Here is a 21,785-nt window from a genome sequence, read left to right on the forward strand (position 1 = left end):
ATATGTTTTCAATATTTAGTTTGCAAATTTCTTGTGAGCTTTATAACATTTTAAAGTTTGCAAATATCAACAAGAGACTGCTACTTAGTTAGCCATTTATTTTTTCTAGATTTCAAGCCAATATTTGATCATGTAAGTACAACTATGTGTACCTGTACAATATTGTTTATCAGCATTAATCAGAGGGGGAAATAAATGTGTACAAAGTTTCATTTCTAGTTGATAACACAGGGTTTCCCATTAGGCAAACACACTGCTTTACGATGCATTGTATTAATTTCTGTATGCATTTGTATATTTATTTTTGTCTTCAGTTGGTGTAAAATGCTATGAAGTAACAAAAAAGTGGAAAAAAATATATACTTTCTGATTTTAATATGTCATGTGTGTATATCCTAATACCACCTCAATTAGCTTGCATTGTTGGATTGCATTTGGAGAATGTAAACACACAAACTGTGGAAGAATGTGGTAAACTGACACAAAGGGGTTATGTTTGAGTGTAAAATTGAACACGACAGTGGAAACCAAACATGACATCAAACCAGCAAAGGTCACTCTATACCTTTACAAATCCATGAGGCTTATACACAGAGCTTCAACTTTAAATTGATTAAATCAAGTTTTTCTCTTGTTGCTGTGCTTGATCTCATTGTAATCAATGAATGGAATGAGATATTATCAATTATTATCATCCCAATTGTATTTGCCAGCATGTATTCAAAGCAAGCTCAAAGCCAGATAGAGACAGATACAGAAAGGAAAAAAAAATCAATTTTAGAGCAACAAGTTGCAAAAGTACATGGTTAGGTAAATTTAAATATTATCTGATAAGTTTTGGATGTCACAATTCAAAATAAAACTCTTTTTCCCTATCAGTCCCTTTAATTGTGCTTTGAAATAAACAGAGATGTAATATAGTAAATTTTTAGTTCCATGCCACCCAATAACATAATCATCTTGCCACATCACACACAGAAGAGACACAATGTATAAGATAACACTATGTAACACAATTTTTGTTCCTGGGTAGTAAGTGTTATTTCCTAATTGCTTATGCCTCAAAAGCATAGAAAATGACTATTATTCCCCACAAACTTTGCTTTTGTGACCAGGACAGTGATATTTTGAAATTTACCTATTTCCAATGAGAAAATGGGTGAATTTGTGTCTTTTCGTTCACATAAAGTCAGAAAAAAACAACATATGAATCCAAATTAACATGTATTTATACTAAAGTAATACAAAAATGACTACAAAAGATTTAGAAGTGAGTAGTTTTTCAAGATTTACGATTATACTGTAAATCACTTTCATGAATCAGCCCCCAAATGTAGTCTCCCATCATGTTCTCGTTATACTGTCCTCGGTAGCAGTGTTCAAAGTCCAGTATATCCTAGTGGAAGCGCTCGCCTTGCTCCTCTGAGTACGCTCCCATGTTCTCCTTGAATTTATCAAGAGGAGCATCAAGGATATGGACTTTGAGGGACATCCTACAGCCCATTGTGCCGTAGTTCTTCACCAGAGTCTCAACCAGCTCCACATAATTTTCGGCCTTGTGATTGCCCAGGAAGCCCCGAACCACTGCGACAAAGCTGTTCCAAGCCGCTTACTAGTGAGCTTCTTGGGGAATTCATTGCACCCCGGGATCTTCTTTATCTGTGGTCCGACGAAGACACCGGCTTTGACCTTTGCCTCAGACAGCTTAGGGAAGAAGTCTTGAAGGTACTTGAAGGCTGCCAACTCCTTATCTAGAGCTCTGACAAATTGTTTCATAAGGCCCAATTTGATGTGCAGTGGTGGCATCAGCACCTTCTGGGGGTTCACCAGTGGCTCCCACTTGACGTTGTTCCTCCCCACAGAGAAGTCGGTCCGCTGTGGCCAGTCCCGCCTGTGGTAGTGAGCCTTGGTGTCCCTGCTGTCCCAAAGGCAAAGATAGCAGGGAAACTTGGTAAAACCGCCTTGGAGACCCATCAGGAATGCCACCATTGCAGCCTCTTGATGCCATCTCAGAAAAATGCAGATATGTATCCACTTAGGCAGCTGGAACTAAACTGAACTGGTGGGCTTAAGGCCCCTGTATTTATACTACTATTTATATTACTGGAAAGTTCTAGAAAGTTCTAGAAGTTACTCCAAGTTTACAAAGCACTGAATCTATCTGGAATGTTCTGGAAAATAGGTAAATTTCAAAATATCACTGTCCTGGTCACAAAAGCAAAGTTTGTGGGGAATAATAGTCATTTTCTATGCTTTTGAGGCATAAGCAATTAGGAAATAACACTTACTACCCAGGAACCAAAAAAATAAAAAAAAAACTTGTTATACGGTGTAATCATTATCACCTTGTAATGCACCAGGTTTACCCCTTGTATGTATACACTGTAAATCAAAGTAAAAAGCCCAGAAAGTATGGTTTCTCAAGGCAGTCACTCGTTTGATATATTTAGTTTAAGTTAGCAGCTAAACTGTACATCAGTAGCACCACCCTAAAGTTGTGATTGTAGTGATGGGACATGCAGAGGAAACTCATGTTGTACACTTGGGTATGCAATTGTCTGAGTGGTAGCTTCTCTGTCACTGTGCACATTTTATTTGAACTTGAATCTTCATCTACTGTCTTTTTGTTTTAAAGGTAGTCTATGTGCCCCAGTTAATTCAGGCCTGACTATCAAACGTAATGTTAGTGGTGCACAGACAAGTATCAAAAATAGTAACATTTTAAAAGAGCTCATAGAAATGGGGACAAAGCTCTGTCTTAGTTCTAGTTATTCAGTCTGATCTGTGAGCTGTTTTTGAAGCTTTGCAACAACTATTGAGATACGCCAAGTGCTTCTGCAGCTTGTAGTTTTGTTTTAACATTAAAAAAAAAATAGTGAAAGACTAAAGTAAAATTATCACCTGCAATAGACAGCACAGCATAATTTACAGTATGATTCACTGTGTAGGTCCTGTTTCCTACATATAAACTATATACAGATCCTGGTTAGCATTAATCTTGGACCTTACCTGACTAGTAGTCCAAGATTCCTGCTAATCAGGGTCTGTGAAACCAGGTGTGTGTGTGTGTGTGTGTGTGTGTGTGTGTGTGTGTGTGTGTGCGTGCGCAGTTCCATAGTTCACCTGAAACCAGCTTGTCTTTAGGACAACAGCATGGAAATATTTAGGAGATGTATACCACAGCTTCAAAGAGATGTTTTTTTCAATCTCTCGGTTGCATCAGAATCCTTTCCTGTTATACTGTTGTGCAGCTGCATATAATCCAAGACATACGTGTCACACATTGAAAGTTGCCACCACTGGCTGCTAGCACTGAAAAGCCACTCAAGCCATAAAGGAGTGTGTGATGTTTCCTACTGTATTCCATATAAAATGAGCGTCACAGTTGTTGATGTCTTATCATTGTAACTGTAGTCACAGTAGAGTAAACTCTTGAACCACTGAACTAACTAAACTGCTAATTTACAATAAAAGCCCAATATGGTGATAGGGTTGCTTCATTTTTTTTTTTTTTTTCTATGCATGAAGTTGTTATCGTTGTATTATGGAATCTCTGTATGCTTCACCCAACATCTACAGTAAAATCTGAACAGCACATATTCCATGTAAATACTACTTCCCCATATGGTTCTAATTGTAGCTTCCACTGCTATTTAGCATTGTCATTAAAATGTTGGGTTGAACCCTACCTTGACAAACATATTTGATTAAGGTTAAATGTATTACAATTTGTAGCCCACTGTGTTTTTAATTATGACACCTTGAAAGCTGTTTTTTATAATTCCTTCTTTTTTATGTGATTAAATTATGATATATTATGGTAAGTTGATTAATTAGTATGTTTATTAATTTCCAAGTTTAATTGTTTTTGAATCACTTTTTAATACATCTCAGAAAACAATGCAGGTGTATTAAAAAATCCCAAGTAATTAGCACTAGTTCAAAGACAGAGCATTTTATTTTACTACATCAACATGTGGCTAGCAGAGCCTTGTTCAAACATGTGGTTTTATTTATTTTTGTGGAAAGGTTAAACGGGAAGCTTGGAGAAGAAAAAAAGAACAGAAAGTCATATGCGGAAATGTATTTAGCCTATTGAAAGTTGTACAACTTTCTATTAGCCCAGTCCATATGCCTCTGCATTTAAAGTTATTGAGGCAAAAAAAAAAAGTGTTTTAAGTGTATTTTAACATGTTAATAAATTAGATGGCTGATGACTTCAATTTCTCACACGTATCTCAGTAACTAACAGTTAACAATATGGTGGGAGTCATTTGGCAGTGACCCTGGTTAGGGCTGATCTTGTACTGTACCTAATTGGCTGGTTTCACAGATGCTGACGTAACTAATTTTATCTTAGGTAAGTGTTCTAAAACTATCTCTAATCAGTCTGTGAAACCAGTGGAATGCTTATTTAGGTAGTCCAGGATAAGTTCTAATGAAGGTCTGTGGAAACCTAATCTTGATCTGCTTGACAGTTAACCCTAGACCTCTGAATGAGAAATGTTTAAAACAGAAAACATTTTTAAGAAGAAAAAATATATTTATTGGTTAAAATAGAGATGATTAATGGCATTTTGTTGCTAACATGCAATAAGCACTGCACAACAGTGGATTTAATGGAATATCAAATTTAACATTGTACAACAGGCCTGCTCTGTGAATGAAGATACCTTGCATGTTGCTTTGACGATAATATTGAAATACATTGGAAAAGTCAGAAATAATTGAATAGTGAATTTTCAGTCTGGTGTATTGTAGAATAAATTAGTAACATGCATACTAGTAACAATAAGCACCCTTCAGCATCATAACGCATCCTAACCAAAGTCTCAGTGCAAACACCATTGTAGCTCAAGAACTTGACTTTGAGTACCCAGTCGTACAAAATACTATAATGAAAAGTTACATTTTTAAAAAAAAAAAGGCTCAAACTAAAAATCCACAAAAGTGTTTGGTGAGTAATGGGCTACACTGGCGTATATCCTTATTTTCAACTAAACATTAGTCCAGCTCTAAAAGCATTCTTCTAAAATCTCACATTAGTGACATAGTTATCTTGATGTACAGTACTACACATCTATCACACAGTAATGATTACATCATGAAAAAAAAAACAACATTCACGCCAAAAATTAATAATAACAAAACAAAAAAAAATTGCTAATGCTTAGCAAAAACCCAAATAACCATATATTAAAAACAAACCATTATCCCTTCTCGGGCTTCAAGGGAAATATTTTATATTAAGAAAAAGGTGTGCCCTACTTACACAGCAGGAGTTTATTACACTGTGTATATGCTCACTCTTTCACAAAATCAAAGACGACAAAGAAAACTACCCCATATAAATTCAAAGTTTATCAGGAAATTAAAGTAATCTATAATTAAAAAATAATAATAAAACAGTATTTTTAAACAGGGAACATTAATCAATAAATATGGTGAGTGGGTCTATTGAAATCATATATATTATTAATATGGTAATGACCTAAATTAGTAGTCATTCATTGTCTAGTGGTGGATGTCCTGCATTTTAAAACTAATAAATACATTTTAATGTAAACCCATTTGTTTTACAGCATAAAATAATGAAGGTCATTGAAAAGAATGAAGGTCATTGTGCAGGATTTTAGGAAAAGATTATGTGAGTTAAAATGTAGGCATTTCTTTAAACCATTTTAAGAGTTATGATATGATGGGCAATGTGACATCAATGTGCAAAATCTCAAAATGGAATGTTCTTGTGTGGGCATAGAAAAAAATCTCTCTCTCTCTATCTCTCTCTCTATCTCTCTCTCACTCTCTTTCTCTCTCTCTCGCTCTCTCTCTCTCTCTTTCTCTTTACCAAACCAGCATAAATGAGACACCTCACCAAGGCTTCATCTTGCTAAAGAAAAAAACTAGGACTATTTGAATGTGTTTGTTTGTATTGTACTCGCTGTCCCCTGCTGGATTTTTGTTTAGTGTCAACTTGATAACTCCTCTAGTTTTGATGTCATCATTAATGGATAGTACCTCCAACAGTGTAACTATATTATGTCTCTGAGTTTACTAGTTCCTAGTGGAAACTATGAAATGGAAAGTACCACCCCTTTCATAAAAGGCATCTTAATGTCTATATTCTCTAAAGTTAATAGGGCTAGACCTCAAGGTCGTCTGGTCTAGCTCTGCTGCTGACTTGGCTGCTGGCTCTACTCAAGGGCCTAGGGTCCATAAGAGCTAGAGGATGGAGCTCATGTCCAGGTGACAGTTTCTTATTATCATGGGTATCATCAGGGAAGTCAAAGGCTTGTGCGTGAGAGTTGGAGATGGTGCTGCCAGTTTGACCTAGGCGGTTTTGTTCGGTGCTGTAATTGGCCCAATTCTGCTCAGTGGCTTGCTTGTTATAGTTGCGGCACGAGTTGGTCCTGTCCCCAGTGGCAAGCTTGTACCCAGGAGGAGACATGGGAGACAAGGGGGCAGTGGGAGAGGAGCAGCCATTGTAGAAGGCATACTTTGGAGAGGCACAGTCCTTAGATGTCGGGCTCATTGCACCATTAGAAGAGTAAGGATCTCTTTTTCCCTTCACACGATCCTTTATGCTTTTGAAAAAGACATAGAATAACTCAATCACATTCAACACTAAGGACACTAAAGACACCACCAACATGAAGATGATAAAGATGGTCTTCTCAGTAGGACGAGAGAGGAAACAGTCTACTTGGTGTGGGCATGGATCCCTCTTGCAGGTATATACAGCCTCCAGACTAAACCCATAAATGTACCACTGTATCAACAGGAAACCAACTTCAAAGAATGATTTAAAGATAATGCTCACAACGTAGGTGCGCAAGAGGGCACCCTTCATCTTTACCTTCCCATGCTCCTGCAGACCATACTTAAACTTCTTGATTTCAATCTGCTTGAGAGGCAGGTCCACGTCGCCACCGTCATTCTGGACTGCTTTCAGTTCCACCTCTTTCTTATTCAATCTTTCCTCTTTTCGCATAAGGTAGAAAATGTGAGCAAGGTAAAGTAGTGTTGGGGTTGAGACAAATATAATCTGCATGACCCAAAAGCGCACATGGGAAATGGGAAATGATTTGTCGTAACACACATTCTCACAACCTGGTTGCTGAGTGTTGCACTTGAAAGCAGACTGTTCATCCCCCCAGGCTGACTCGACCGCCGTCCCCAGGACCAGGATTCGAAAGATGAAAAGAACTGAAAGCCACACCTTTCCTCCTGCTGTTGAGTAGGCCTGGACTTTGTCAAGAAGTCTTCCTAGAGCACTCCAGTCACCCATTTTGACTGAATGCTATCTGTAAAAAAACAAGCAGTAAAACAAATTAGACTGGCATTCATAATAGATCTCCAACCAAAAAAAAAAAAAAAAAAAAAACACAATTAAGAAAGAAATATTTGCTGAGCAGAAAACATCAAAATATTATCCACAGACACTCTTAGGTGACTCATTTTCCAGCATTTTAGTAATCTGAGTAAACCATTACTAGTTCAGTTGTTTTTATCCTGAGTTTACCTGTTATTTAGGTGATTGCTATGGTTAGAAAAGAGCTATGGATACTTAAAGCAAACTGACTGAAATTGTTAAAATAATAGTGCAATTGCGATATCTGATTATTACATAACCTTAAAGGATACATCAGCACTACATGAAAAATAAAACATAAACTTTCCAACCTTGCTGTTCCAAATGTATTTGGTCATTGTATAATAATCTATATGCGTCCAAACATTTGTAAAATGCTGCACTGCTTATGTCCAAAATCATTCTTCTGGAGCATCTCTTCTGAGCCAAAAAACTTGACTTCTGCGTGTACTGTTAGAGGTAACGGGGCATGCCTAATGAGGCGTTGTGTAAGCTACATTACCTCCGCGTGGAAACACACTAGTCTGTGTGACAAACATGGTCTGTCTAATTTTCAATAAGGAAGGAACTTGTACCTACTTTCACTGTGTAGTAGACATCTTTCACACTGTACATGTTTCCTTTGCATGTTGTATTTTGATGTATTATTATGATTAATTTTGCATTCAATAATAAAAAAAAAAAACCCTAAAAAAAAAAAGTGTAGATCTGTACTGTGCTGTGTAAGTGGTTGCAGGGAAAAGAAAACTAAGACGGGAGTTGTTCTCATTTCCAACTAATGAAGGGACCTAGTCACAATTATAGCAGCACTGTGTTATTTCAATATACGTGCCCAAAGTCTTAGACATAGCTCCAGCTGATTCAGAATGTTTGCAGAATGGACACGTATTAAATAAACTAGTAAATGAGATTTGGAAACGATGGATTACGTCTTTGAGGATGATCCAACCTAAAAAAATAAATATTTTTTCATCCTTCGTATTTGGTTTTCATTTGCATTTCCTGACACAACACATGCACAATCATCTACACACCATTGAGTGGGAAAGTCAAATTCGGCCACAAATTCCATCTCCCTATCAGTTTCTGAACAATCCGATGTTGAAATATTGTCTGTCATTACTTCGGACGTTCCCTGTGTACAGCCACACTGTGTTGCTGAGGAAAATTTGAAGTGAAACTGTTAATGACACAGTGCTGCTATAATTGTGGGTAGGTCCCTTCATTAGTTGCAAATGAGAATAACTCTGTCTTGGTTTTCGTTTCCCTGCAACCACTTACACAGAACAGGTGGTGTTTTTTTTTGTTTTTGTTTTTTTATTTTATTTTATTGAATGCAACAACAATGATAATAATACATCAAAATACAACATGCGAAGGAAGCATGTACAGTGTGAAAGATGTCTACTACACAAAATGAAAGCCGGTGCAAGTTCCTTCCTTATGGAAAATTAGACGGACCATGTTTGTCAGCCAGACTAGTGTGATTCTACACGGAGGTAATATAGTTTATGTTATGCTTCATTGGGCCTGCACCGGTATGTTTCAGAGCACATGTGAGGGTACATGCGGAAGTCATGTTTTTTTGGCTCAGAAGAGATGCTCGAGAACATGATTTTGGACATAGCAGTGTGGCATTATAAAGACGTTTGGGCACATACAGATTATTATACAATGACCAAATAAATCCAGAACAACAATCTTCCAATCTTTTTCAAAGAATAAGTAACAAAATGATGCACTATATCACGTTGGGTGCTTGTTAACTGGAGTTCACATGTGGATTAAAAACGCTGAATTCTATTTGGAATTGTATTAGAAAATGTTCAACCATTTAAACACACAATCACAAATCTGAAGTAAAACTTCCAGGAAACGAGAAGAAGTGGATAAATGTTTTGGCTAATGCCTTTATCAGTGCAGGAAAATAACTACCCTGTACATTAAACTCCCATTTTAATGGTTTGCATCTGGTGGTGGTACATAAAGCAAGCATCTGCTGATAATAAAAGCAACCATCTACACTCAGTACAGAGCCGGACAAGTGAATACCCTCTGACCCAAATTATATGAGGAATAGGACCCATTTTAATACGTGTAGGTAATAATTAATACATGTGCGCATATCAAATCTGACAGCTCAGCATGTACAGTTGTTTTTTTTTTGGGGGGGGGGGGGGGGGGGGGGGGGGGGGGGGGGGTTCAGCAACAGCAAAATGTTTACAATATAATATTATTTATTTTGCATGATTTTCTTTTTTTTTCCTCTCTCTCTGGGCTCCAAAAACATCCCACAGTTTATGCAATCATGCAATTTTTTTTAGGAAAATCTCCTGAAGTATGCTCTAGAGGGTGGCTGGCTTTAGTTTATATTCAGTCTTCTGCGCAAATTAGAAGGGAATAGTATAACCCAAAGCTTTCTGGTCTGCTAATCAATTTATATACAGCTTTTCATTATAGCCGCAACTGGGTTAGCCAATACTGTGTTTAGTTGCTCTATTTAGAAAACTTCAAAGTGCATCATCTCCTCCAGATGTGAACAGCAGACTGTAATCTTTAATTAGTTTGTAGTTCTATAGCTTGTTTTATAGCTTTTCAATAATATGCTTTTAAAATGTGTTGTTTAACATCCATGACTAGGATATTGTTCTGCATTTATAAAAACACACAAAAACGTGGAATGACGGTAACAAGATGAAGTTTCTTTGAGTTTACAGTTTGCAAGTTCACTGCAGGTGAAAAGCCACCACGTATATTTAGCTTAATATTTATGTTTAAATCAAATCTCTCGTTCCTTTACCATACGTGTAGTGTTTGATATTTTGCCAAGAAAAACAAAAACCGAAAAGCAAAGAAACCTTGGACCAAAAAAAAAAAAAAAAAACCCTCGAAATTTATGTTTAAAAAGTTTTAACACGTGGATAACAACTTTTATTATTATTATTATTATTATTTATTATTATTATTATTATTATTATTATTAAATAACAACAAAACCATGTATAAAAACAATTTACATTTAAATAGGTCTAACGTACAGTAAGGACTCCAACAGAAAAGAAAGCACATATTTGGTCATCACGGCATTGTGGTGTATTATAACTTCTGAGTCGACTCAGACTGTCTGAAAACGTCATGAAGACATCAAGTAATTACTAGTTTAAAATATTTTAAACTGTCCAGACTTACCTACTAAGCTTCACCAGAATCACACGAAAGCCTCGGAGGACTGCAGAGAATTTGTTCTGAAACGTTTTACAGTATCTTCTTAAAATCCACGTTTTTGGACAACAGGGGAACCACCGCTTGTCAAACTTTCCCTGCTTATTATAGCTGTCTGCTTGTGGGTTTTAAAAGTTTGCAGTCACCTGACTACTGACGTAGGAATCTTTTGGACCTCTCATGAAACAACTGTAATAAAACCAAGAAGTTTAAGTATACCCTTGCGTGAAAATGTAACCTTCTATTTTCTTTACTAAAAAGGCATTCCAAAGTGTAATCTTATTAATCTATTGGATAACCCAGAAATATGGGTTATCAATAAAGAACCCAAAGGACAGTGAATGAAGAACTTACATTATATAATATAATATATTTTTATATTATATATAATGTATTTAATTTCAGTATGATATTACAGTCACTGAAACCATGTATTTTTACTACTGTCTTTATTTACTACCAGTTTTACTATAAAATCTGAAATGCTATATAAGCAATACATTTTAAACAATGTATCCTATAGTGAAGTTCTCTATAGGATAATAGCAGCTTATAGTAAAAGCATAGCCTCGTGAATTGAAACGTGGTTAAAGCATAGTGCAAGCATAAAGCACATGCGAGCATGGTAAATCACAAATGTAGACGATCAAACTTTACCTAAAACCATGTTAACGAACAGACCATTCATAGAGGCATGGGAAATCCTAAACCAGGATGAATTGCACATGTACCGTGACATGGCTACCTAAACTCTGATGAAGAGTGAACTAAAATGCAGTATCAAATACAATACCGTAATTGCGGTTGGGACTAGAAAGATGGAATAAATTGTTAATTATCTCAGCTAACATTTTTATTTCATACAAATATTGCCTTAAAAAGTCAGTGTGCCATTAAAACCTGAGTATAAAATGCGTTGCCTGTGTTTATAGCGCCATCTTACGCATATCAATGTACTAGGCTAATACAGTTTTAGGGTTTAGTCTCCGTTATTATCGTCTCTACTGAAACTGAAATCGTGAAGAAGAGCACATTGCATGTTGTAAATGCCAAACCAGAGTAGTTTTTGTGTAGGTTATTTGACAGAGTACTGCCAGACACAAAATAGCACTGGCTTAGGCTTCCAAACATGAAAGGTTTTGTAGCATCTAACACCAACACAATTATGTGAAGAATTACCCACCTAAGATTATATGTTATGTAAAACACAAACATTCTGCAAATAATAGTTTATTCTTGACTCAAATATGAAGTATGATAATTAAACACAATTACTGTTTTAAAATGTTCATGAGATGCCAAAGACTAATACCTGCATGAAAACAATCATGACTTCCACCTAAATGTATACTTATTGCACTAGACCTTTAAAAATATATATTTTTCTACCCCTCATTAAACTCAGTACCACTATTAAGCTAATGAAGTTGAGCATTGTATTTTAAATGTCTGGCATTTATAATATAAAACAGAAGACCACAAATTTGTATGGAAGCTGGTTTTGTATTTTTGAATGGAAATCTAGATAACTTTATTAACATACTTTAGTGCATGTAATTATTATATGCCGCTTCAAGAAAATAGCTTCTGTAAAATAAAAAGCTATTGGCCTTGGCCTTTTAATCTTTCAAGAGTCAATCTTGTTATAAAAGTTCACCAGAGTAAATTTGCATGATGCTTTTTTCCATACTTATATTATGCATGTACAGTGCTTTATAATGACAATCGTGTACTGGTGTATGTCTTACCATACTTATCTATGATTTACCATGTGTGCCTGTGCTTTACCTTGCTTTTGCTAGGCTTTACTACACTTTGCTATACTTTTACCATATGATGTGTGATAATATACTACTGTATCTGTAAATTCCTAAACTGGTATATTGGGGGAATTGTAAATGAAGCATTTGAATATCTGCACTTAAATATGTTGAAATAGGAAATAAATATGTTGCAAACTACAGATAAAAGTTATATCACTTATTATAGTAATCTAAAGAAATAGAAACAGAAGTAAAAGCCATGATCCATTTTTATTTTATAATTTGAAAATAATTACATTTTTGTAATCAGAATAAGAGACCACAAAGCTGTCACAAGGACATAGGTAATTAACTCACATTAGCACATATTATTACACAAATTATAAAGCACATATTGACAGTATTTATACTGTATACTTTACTCCTGGGGTTAGTATGAAGACGTTCATATTTTATTAATTATTTTTTTTGTAATGCTGCCTAAAAATAAACATAATATTTATGTAATTTATCATTTATTGAAGAAAGAAAAAATAAATGAATAACAGCTAACAGCTGGTTAAAATTTTATCCTAATGTTGTTATAGCAATGATGTCAATTAGATACTTAGAACACTATAGCCTTTTGTTTATTTTTTTTTATTAACATCCTTCTTTTATTGTGCATTCTGTTTTCGTTGTAAAACCACATTCTAAAAAGAGAAACCAGATACATGGGCTACCTTATTGTCTTAAATATATCTAACTTTCCTTCAACAAATGTTCCTCTACTCGTACACTTTCCATGCTTCCTCCAGATCTGTGGATGACCCTCTGAGGCCCTCCTGTTATGGACTGTTCTTGTTCAGATCCTGGCTCCTTCTCCAGCTCCTCTCCACCGACACTTTTACTGAACTCGTTCTCCAACTTCTCCCCAGTCTGCTCAAACTTATAGTTCATCAAGTCATCAATCTGGTGGAGAGTGTACTTTTTGTGCTATCTCTAATCTTACTCCCACAGAGGAACAAGATTTCAATGAGGTTTAAAGCCAGGGATGAGCAGGCCACCACAAGCATAAACACAATAAAAATGGACTTCTCAGTTGGGCGTGAAATGAAGCAGTCTACAATGCTAGGACAGGGATTAGTGTTACACCGAAACCTGGGTTCAAGTGTGACGCCATAAAGATAGCACTGGCCTGCAATGAACGCCACGTCCAACAGTATTTTGCAAGTGACATTAGCCAGGTAACTGCCCAGCAAATATCCTCGAATTCTGACTTTCCCTTGTTCATCTGTATATTTTGATAACTTCTTGGTTTTCTTGATGATCAGACCCGCATATTCACTTTCTTTCTGCTCTTTCTGTCTATGTTTCACTTCCTTTCCGATCACATGCAAAACAAGCCCGAGATAGACTAAGGTTGGAGTTGAGACAAAGATGATCTGAAGGACCCAGTAGTGGATGTGGGAGATGGGGAAAGCATGGTCGTAGCAGACAGTCTTGCAGCCAGGTTGTGCCGTGTTGCAGATAAACCCAGACTGTTCATCACCCCAGACCTTCTCGGCCCCAGCTCCCAGTAGTAAAATCTTGAAGACAAACAGTACAGTCAGCCAAATCCTTCCAACCACTGTAGAATGGGACTGCACTTTATCTAGCAATCTGCCCAAAAATGTCCAGTCACCCATTTTTGCAAAGTTGTCTTAGCTGTCAAGTAAAAACAGACACAAATACTATTTTGTTGCTACTGCTATATTGAAAACTTAGCAATGAATAAACTAGAATGTATTTACTTTTTTAAGTTTCAAATTAATAGCACAAGTTAGTTTTAATTGATTCATTCAATTTATTAATAAGCCACAGCTGTGATTTAAGAACATTTTACAGAACCAGGAAATCCCATTTGATTGCATCAACCACTTATTTAAAGGGTAATCCTGGGATAATGATAGGTGTCTGATGTAGTTCGGAGGCACACTCCAGTTCTGTAAAATGTTCCAATAAAGTCCTGTTTTTGATCAAATCGATCCTTTTAGTTTCTTAAAAGTTGAAATACTAAAGCAAACAATAGATATACATTAAATCACTTTAAAGATACAACAATACCTGCACTTACAGAAACAGCTGTCTTTGTCCCCTGGTGTCCCCTAGAACTTATTATAATTTTTTACTGAATGTTTTAGGGCTAATCATTAATATAATCCACGTGCTGGAATAGCCTTATCGGTGTTCGTGGATAAAGGTTATGATCCTCAAGTACTGCAGTTTGCAAATTGATAAAATGTTAGCTTTCAAAATACTGACATCTAGTGGATTCGGTTGGAAGTTATTTTAGTTTTGACTAGATTTACTTTAAAGCTTTTCTCAATTGCAAAGTGAGCAACATTCTGTTCTTACAATGGAAAATAACTGGATTACAAAAACGTACATACATTTTAAGGAATTGCTGGGAAGGCACTTCAGCGCCAACGTGAACCCAGGTCTCATTTTTCAGAGCTTACAGTTATATATATATATATATATATATATATATATATATATATATATATATATATATATAGAGAGAGAGAGAGAGAGAGAGAGAGAGAGAGAGAGAGAGAGAGAGAGAGAGAGAGACAGACACACACACACACACACACATATATATATATATATATATATATATATATATATATATATATATATATATATATATATATATATATATATATATATATATATATTTTCCTATAATATATTATAATAATATTATTATATAGTCTATATATATATATATTAAAAATCCAGGTAATATCCGTGGACCTTAAAAATTTATAGATATATATTAAATACCTAATATATATAATATATATATAATGTACCATATATATATATTTCTCTATAAAATTAAATAATGTAAATAAAAAACCCTATATAACTACTACATAATGGAAATATATATATATATATATAATATATATAACCATACATGCCCATATATATATAGCCATACATTTATATTTTATATATTTACCTAACCATACATGCCCATGTCCATAGCCATACATTTCTATTCAAACTGTAGTACAAAACCATGATAACTACACAATGCAAAGACCAAACACAAATATATATTTATATTAAAGAAATCATTAGCTTTTTAAAAACCGACTGGTTTGAAAATGATTTTTATAAAACTGTCTGTCAACACAAATGTTTAGTTTCCCAACTGTTCAATGCCATATAGTGTGTGTTTGCTCGCTTTTATCTATTGCACAATATTAATCAAATATAACATGCTGTTTGTCCAGAACACCGGCAAACACTTGACTGGGGTTACAAACTTAAACCTCTGGGACTTTGGCATTTTTTTAAACTTTAATAACTGTAAAGCTACAAAACATTTAACCCTTTAACTGCCACTCATAGAACTAGAGAGTAGAAAACATGTTTCACTATAGATTCGGTTCCAAAGGGAACAGCATTTGATGATTTTTTATTTTTTGGGGGGATTTATTTGTTTTTGTTTTTGTACTGGACCTGGCTGCAGCTTTGTTGACTAATTTCAGTGTCCGGGCGACTGATAGACAAAACCTTTTGAGTTGATTTGGCTTGTCCTTCAGAAGATCACAGTCCCTCTTTTACATCAGCCAAGCATTGGTGATGGGTAGATCCAAAATGACGCCAAACAGGGGCACGTACCAGCAGTGTGACTTCATGGGGCTCTAGTACAGATGAACTAGCAAATCAGAAAGGTCAATGCCCCCCATGTGTTGATTGTAGGCCAAAATGATTGATGGACATGAGACATCAATATTTTGTTTAGCCTCTTTTTTAAATCGCTTGCCAGAACCAAGAGGCTTTAATACCACAGGCATTGCTGGGCAAATTGACTCACTTGTTGTCAAGCCAATTTCCAGCTCAGGTCCATTTGTATACCACAAAGGAACTTCTGCTTATAGGCTGTTGGAATAAGGAAACACTGCTGGTGCAACATGTCAAAAATGGGTCAGATCTTAAAGAAACGGTCAGGACTATTATTATACTGTGTATTTTCATTGAAATGAATGTAGCTACGCAACAAACGCTACCTTTTCACTAGCACAACAACAGCTACTAATGAGAAACGTGAGTCAGCATGCCAATAGTCATCCAAGGATGGAAACTGAAAGACACCCATATAAAGCAACAACGACTAAATTTTTTTAAGCTTACCAGGGTTCGTGCTGATTGAGGATGCCACCTCTCAAGCAGAGTACAGGTTGGTCTGCTCTGTGATATGTCAAACATTTGGTCAGTAAAGAACATCTTGAAAAACTGATATGGGGACTTGACAGAGTCCAAGACATCAAAGACTGGGTCTGGAACCTGAAACTTAGTCAGCTTTCTTCCAAATTCTCTGCCTAAACTGTGACTTCTTGGAGCTGGAATTGTCTGTTTGTCTTCGGATACCTCTGTGGAGACTGCTACAAGGGTACGTTTGCCTTTTCTCTGTCTCTTCTTGAAGGATTGCACAGATGAAGTATTGCTAGAAGATGGTGCACAGGAAGGGATAGAAAACATAGCCCCCTCATACTTCAGAAGTTCAAAAGCATGGTCATCATTCAGTTCTTCTTCTGGTTTTGGGATATAGTCTAATCATCTTCTAGGTCATCACTTAGATCTTCAACATCAGAGTCCTGGGGATCGTCTGGGATCAAAGCCAAAGTACTTCTGGGTCGTTTTCCATTAAAAAAAAACAAAAAATTAAAAAACTTGGCTTCAATCCTCCAATTGACAAATCAAAAACAAAAACAAAAACAAAAACCCTATATCACTGAATAGGCTGGCAATTTCAGGATCTATTCTATATCAACTAGCTGTGCCACAAAACAAATTCAAATAAAAAAAATCTTACACTCAAAGAAAAAGAAACTTTGTAATTATATTATACTGAAACCAAATACAATTATTAAATAGAAATTGTAATAATTACCATACTGGATACATATTGGATAACTGAAATTCTGCACTACTGTAAATTGCCATACAATATGAATTACAAGACATTTCCTGTTTTTAAATACTTGTATTCACTGTTTAAAGTACATTTTAGAAAAAAAAAAATGTGTATGTGATTCGGTTTTTACTGTTTATATCAACTCATCCTTATGAAACCAATTTTTTCGATAAACTGACCATTCAAACGCACGGTTGAGCACTATTTTAATCGATCAGTATTCTGTTGTTTTTTTTAAACATATTTAGCATGTATTCATATCAGTCTGTTCATCAATTAATCAATCTTTATTTTATGTAGCGCCTTTCTTAGTGGACCATCATCACAAAGCACTTTACAAGATGCAGTAACAACAAGAAAATCCATAATACTTTAAATAAAGAGAAATGCATGATACATGCTATACAGTAAAGAAAATAACAATGCATTAGATATGTCAGCCGGGTTGAGTTTTCTGAGTACTGGCGTAACTCGGGCAAGCTTAAGGGCAGCAGGAACAGAGCCAGAGTCCAGGGATAGGTTGAGAGCACGTATAATGGAAGGAGCAAGATCAGAGGCAGAGAGACTGACAAGGTTAGTCGGCCAGGGGTCCAGGGGGCATGTGGCTGTAGTTGATTTCAACAGTAAGCTGGAAACATCAACAATGGAGAGAGGAGAGAAGGAGGAGAGGGCAGGAGGGGCAACCGGAGGAGAGTCAAGGTGGTCAAGTAGTAAACTGGGTTTGTGGAGGGACAGTGTAGAATAGATATTGTCAATTTTGTTCTGAAAGAAAGAGGAGAAATCATGACAGGTAAGAGAGGAGGGTCTGTCGGGAGTTGGGTCTGTCGGTGGCTGGATGTAGGATTTGGTCAGTGGTCTTAAAGAGAACATTGGGTTTACCATGTCCCATAGTTATGATTTCATTGTGCTGTTCATTGTGATGTCTAGAATATTAAACAATCAAATAATTGTCACTTACCTACAAACAGGTTTATGAAAAAAGTGAGTAAAGAAGTGCTGTTTTGGTGTAAGTATGGTATACTTACTGAAAAGTAGACAACTTTAGAAATGTGCTGATTGAAGCTGCAGTGCCATCTAGTGGTACCACAGGGAATATATTACTTCAAACTGTAAGTTTTGAAAAGCATGATGTCCACATTTTATCATGCTGGTCTGTGGTAACTAGCCAGACATCGCGAGCTTGAATCCTAGCAGTAAGGTGTCCAAAAAAAGCCAACTAGTGAGAGATTATAAACTTACATATAGAATGTATGCTGTGGTCCACTGTATGGTCCACTGTTTGCTGCCATGAAACATTTGTTTTCGGCTTTTTTTTTACTGTTTCATGTTTATGCATTGAAAACTGTACAGGAAGAAACTGGCTGTAGACGCTGTTTCTTAGAAAATCTGCTTTAAATTTATTGGGCTCCAGAGCAGTATTTTGCATGCATTAGCCTATGGAAAATTAGTCCATCGCTAGCTATATTGGCTCATCGATGAGTGCCTCTCGTGGCTTCACATTTAGGCAAAATTGAGATACAACAGTATTACATATTGAAAGTCTGGTGAAAATTGTATAAAATCTATGTTAATAACTTTTACCCTTTTCCAGGGTCCTACATAAACATTAATGTGATTTCTACAGTAAGTGGTCATACTTTAATACAAATTAAAGCTAGTAAGCAGTGTATTGCAGTTTTTTGTGGCAGACTGAAACCTCCAGCCAAAAAGGAAAGCTTCTCCAGATTTCCTACAGCTCATGCTAATCTCCTTAGGAAGTGGGAAGGCTTATGTCAGTTTGAGCTAATCTGTATTAATAAAATGAATAAGAAATATCCAAAACCATTTGTATATATAAATGTAATTTGTAGACCAAAGTGATTTTCTGTTTCAACATTACTCATTTCCATTTGTTTCCATTTCATATACATATTACTTGATATTTATGTACTGTACTTTTACTTTCAAACTGTGTTGTTCAAGTAAATGCCAATAAATTATTTATTGTTATTGGTATTTATTTTAATCAAGCAACAGTTAACAGAATTTAAAAAATATTAAAAACACAAGAAAAAATACAACTTACTGTAGAAATCGCATTAATGTTTACAGAAATTGCAACAGAAACAAACTTCTGAAACTGTAAAATAAACAATGTTCGAAATACCCCCTGCCTTCTACTTATGATTTCTAGCCTCCTACTTTAAATTAAAATGAAAAGACTGTATGTTGTAATGACAGAATTATGGCATAGCATATGGACTGGCTTATATATATACAATAAATTAGATGACTAATAGTAATTAGAAGTATGGCATATTTCCATAATATCCGTAATGGATGTTGAACTTACAGAGGAATGATTACAGGGTTTGAAGGAAGCAGATGCTGAACTTGAAGCACAAGCGTTGGACGCTGAAAGTGCAAGGCAGGTCAGAGAAAGCCTTTTAGACGGGTTCAGAGGTACGTATGTGGACCAATAAAAAAATGTGGACTTGGTTACTGTTGTATAAGACACAAATGTGTACTGTCCATATATTTTTTCACAGGAAACCATTTATAATAGTCAGCGACGGTGCTCAAGGTTCAAAGGTGAGCTATACATGCCTTTCTTAAGGAAAACTCCTGATTCTAAATTTTTTGCACCACTGTTGCTCACTTGCCTGCTCAGCAAGGTAAACAGAATGAATAATATTTATGTAACTTAACTTTGCTTATAGATTACTAAATAAAATATAGCCTTGCTTAAGGCGCTTGTGTCGTCTTCCTTCTTTTATTTTTGGTTTCAAAATACCCTCCGTTGGCTATCGCAAATGCACAGGTCCTCTTAAAGGAAATGTTGAATCCTTATTGGCCGTAACCTTACTCCCCCCCACTATGCTTTGATTGGCTGGGCGCATGATTCGCTATTTGATGTGCATTAGCCCACGCATGAGACCCAACTTCTAAATCACATTTTCGTGCACTAGCAAACGCTTTTGCCCAAGCAATAGCCATACCATGTTTGTGCAGCGCACTTCCTTTAGTGTGAGGATTTTGCATGGTATGTGTGATCCTTTCATGACAATGGAGAGATCATTCAGTGTTTCTAAACGGCATGTAAACCAATCCCATGAGATCATGTTTATTCCATTGACATTGTGGATAGTATGTCTTTTCATTTCCTTCAAAAACTTGTGTTGTGTGTTTACCCAATAAGCATAGTCTGGGAGGAGAAACTGAAACATAATTTGTTGAACTTTGCTGTGCCCTTGTAATATTTTAACTAATGGATATTGAATAGTATATTAACTGTGCTCCTCAGACAGATTATAATTAATATTGTATGCATTAGCAAATGGAGGCATTGAGTACAAGCCAACAATTAAGTGTTTTTATTAATAACACATTTGGAATTCAAACTGCAGTATACATGATGCATTCCTAGTTCATAATAAGAGCTTACTATAGTTTCAAACAAAGGTCTAGTTCATTAATATTTTTGCATTAACAAATATGTTAAACCTAACCTTTAGTATTCGTCACAAGGAACAAATAAACAAGGTGGAAATACACTGTACAGTAGAAAGTTATGTGATGTTGCTGAAAATAAACATGAAAATAAACATTTCTTTAGCACCATCATAAAACTATAAATAATGCCAGCCAAAATAAAAATTAACAGTGGTTTACTGCAAGCCTAGCTCGCGCAAACAGAAACTATTAAAAAAAAATAATAATTATAAATGCTATCTCAGTGTGGTTTTAAATGCACGAAAATGTATTTCTGAATTCATGTATGTATTTTTTTTTTTTGCAATTTAACAAAAATAATGACCTATTCCTTTGTGTAGCTGTCTGATTTGCATTAGTTATTTGGGAAAAAAATAGTCGTATTTGCATATTCGTTATGTTACTATATCTTCATTAGATATTGTTAATTAATGAAATGATGCATCAACATTGTTCAGGATGTTGGTCTGCTGTGTGAGTAGTCCAGTTTCCGTAGAAACATGTTTTAATTAGAATAATTAATTAACAATCTGTTTCCTGTAATGTAAGTACATTAATAAATGATTTCCACATTGTTTTGACATCCACTCACAGAGTCTCTGAGATTAAAAATAACAAGAAGCCATTCTGTTCCTGACTTACTCCAATACTTTTAATTATACATGGCATGTTTATAAATAATTATTCAAATGTGCCAAAATGCTTTATACATTTCACCTATAAATACAGATTTTGTGAGACATCTGGGTGGGTTAAAAAAAAAAAAAAAAAGTTTTTAAAGCAGAATGGAAATGGGACACACAAACCTTTTTCTGTTTTCAGTTTGTACCACTTTACACAGTGGAAACAAACTGGAGTTGTTACAAATTAAGAAAGGTACACATAGTAGTTATTAAATTAACAGTCTCAGTGGTTTGTTTAGAAAAAAAGTGGTGAATACTTTAGGTATGTCTCAGAAATGATTAAACCAGTACAGAATTTCTTTATTGGTTTACAATAA

At 35.4% G+C, this 21,785-nt stretch overlaps 2 protein-coding genes across 2 annotated transcripts; both read right to left on the minus strand.

Moving 5' to 3' along the window:
- Positions 1–4,522: 4,522 nt before the first annotated feature.
- LOC121316168 (gap junction alpha-1 protein) lies at positions 4,523–10,695 on the minus strand. Its single transcript, XM_041251028.1, has 2 exons — positions 10,562–10,695; positions 4,523–7,304 (listed from the first exon to the last, which is right to left on the minus strand). The coding sequence occupies exon 2, from the start codon at positions 7,286–7,288 to the stop codon at positions 6,143–6,145; it is 1,146 nt and encodes a 381-aa protein (XP_041106962.1). The 5' UTR covers positions 7,289–7,304; positions 10,562–10,695; the 3' UTR covers positions 4,523–6,142.
- Positions 10,696–12,620: 1,925 nt separating this feature from the next.
- Positions 12,621–14,537, minus strand: LOC121315318 (gap junction Cx32.2 protein-like). Its single transcript, XM_041249353.1, has 2 exons — positions 14,453–14,537; positions 12,621–14,043 (listed from the first exon to the last, which is right to left on the minus strand). Exon 2 carries the CDS (start codon positions 14,022–14,024, stop codon positions 13,296–13,298), a length of 729 nt encoding a protein of 242 aa, XP_041105287.1. The 5' UTR covers positions 14,025–14,043; positions 14,453–14,537; the 3' UTR covers positions 12,621–13,295.
- Between the last annotated feature and the right edge of the window lie 7,248 nt (positions 14,538–21,785).

The sequence above is a fragment of the Polyodon spathula genome, chromosome 5, assembly GCF_017654505.1.
Source record: "Polyodon spathula isolate WHYD16114869_AA chromosome 5, ASM1765450v1, whole genome shotgun sequence".
Classification (NCBI taxonomy): domain Eukaryota; kingdom Metazoa; phylum Chordata; class Actinopteri; order Acipenseriformes; family Polyodontidae; genus Polyodon; species Polyodon spathula.

Bases quoted from the DNA above. Each gene is read 5' to 3' on its own strand.
- LOC121315318 (XM_041249353.1), bottom strand. From the start codon at position 14,024: ATGGGTGACTGGACATTTTTGGGCAGATTGCTAGATAAAGTGCAGTCC.
- LOC121316168 (XM_041251028.1), bottom strand. From the start codon at position 7,288: ATGGGTGACTGGAGTGCTCTAGGAAGACTTCTTGACAAAGTCCAGGCC.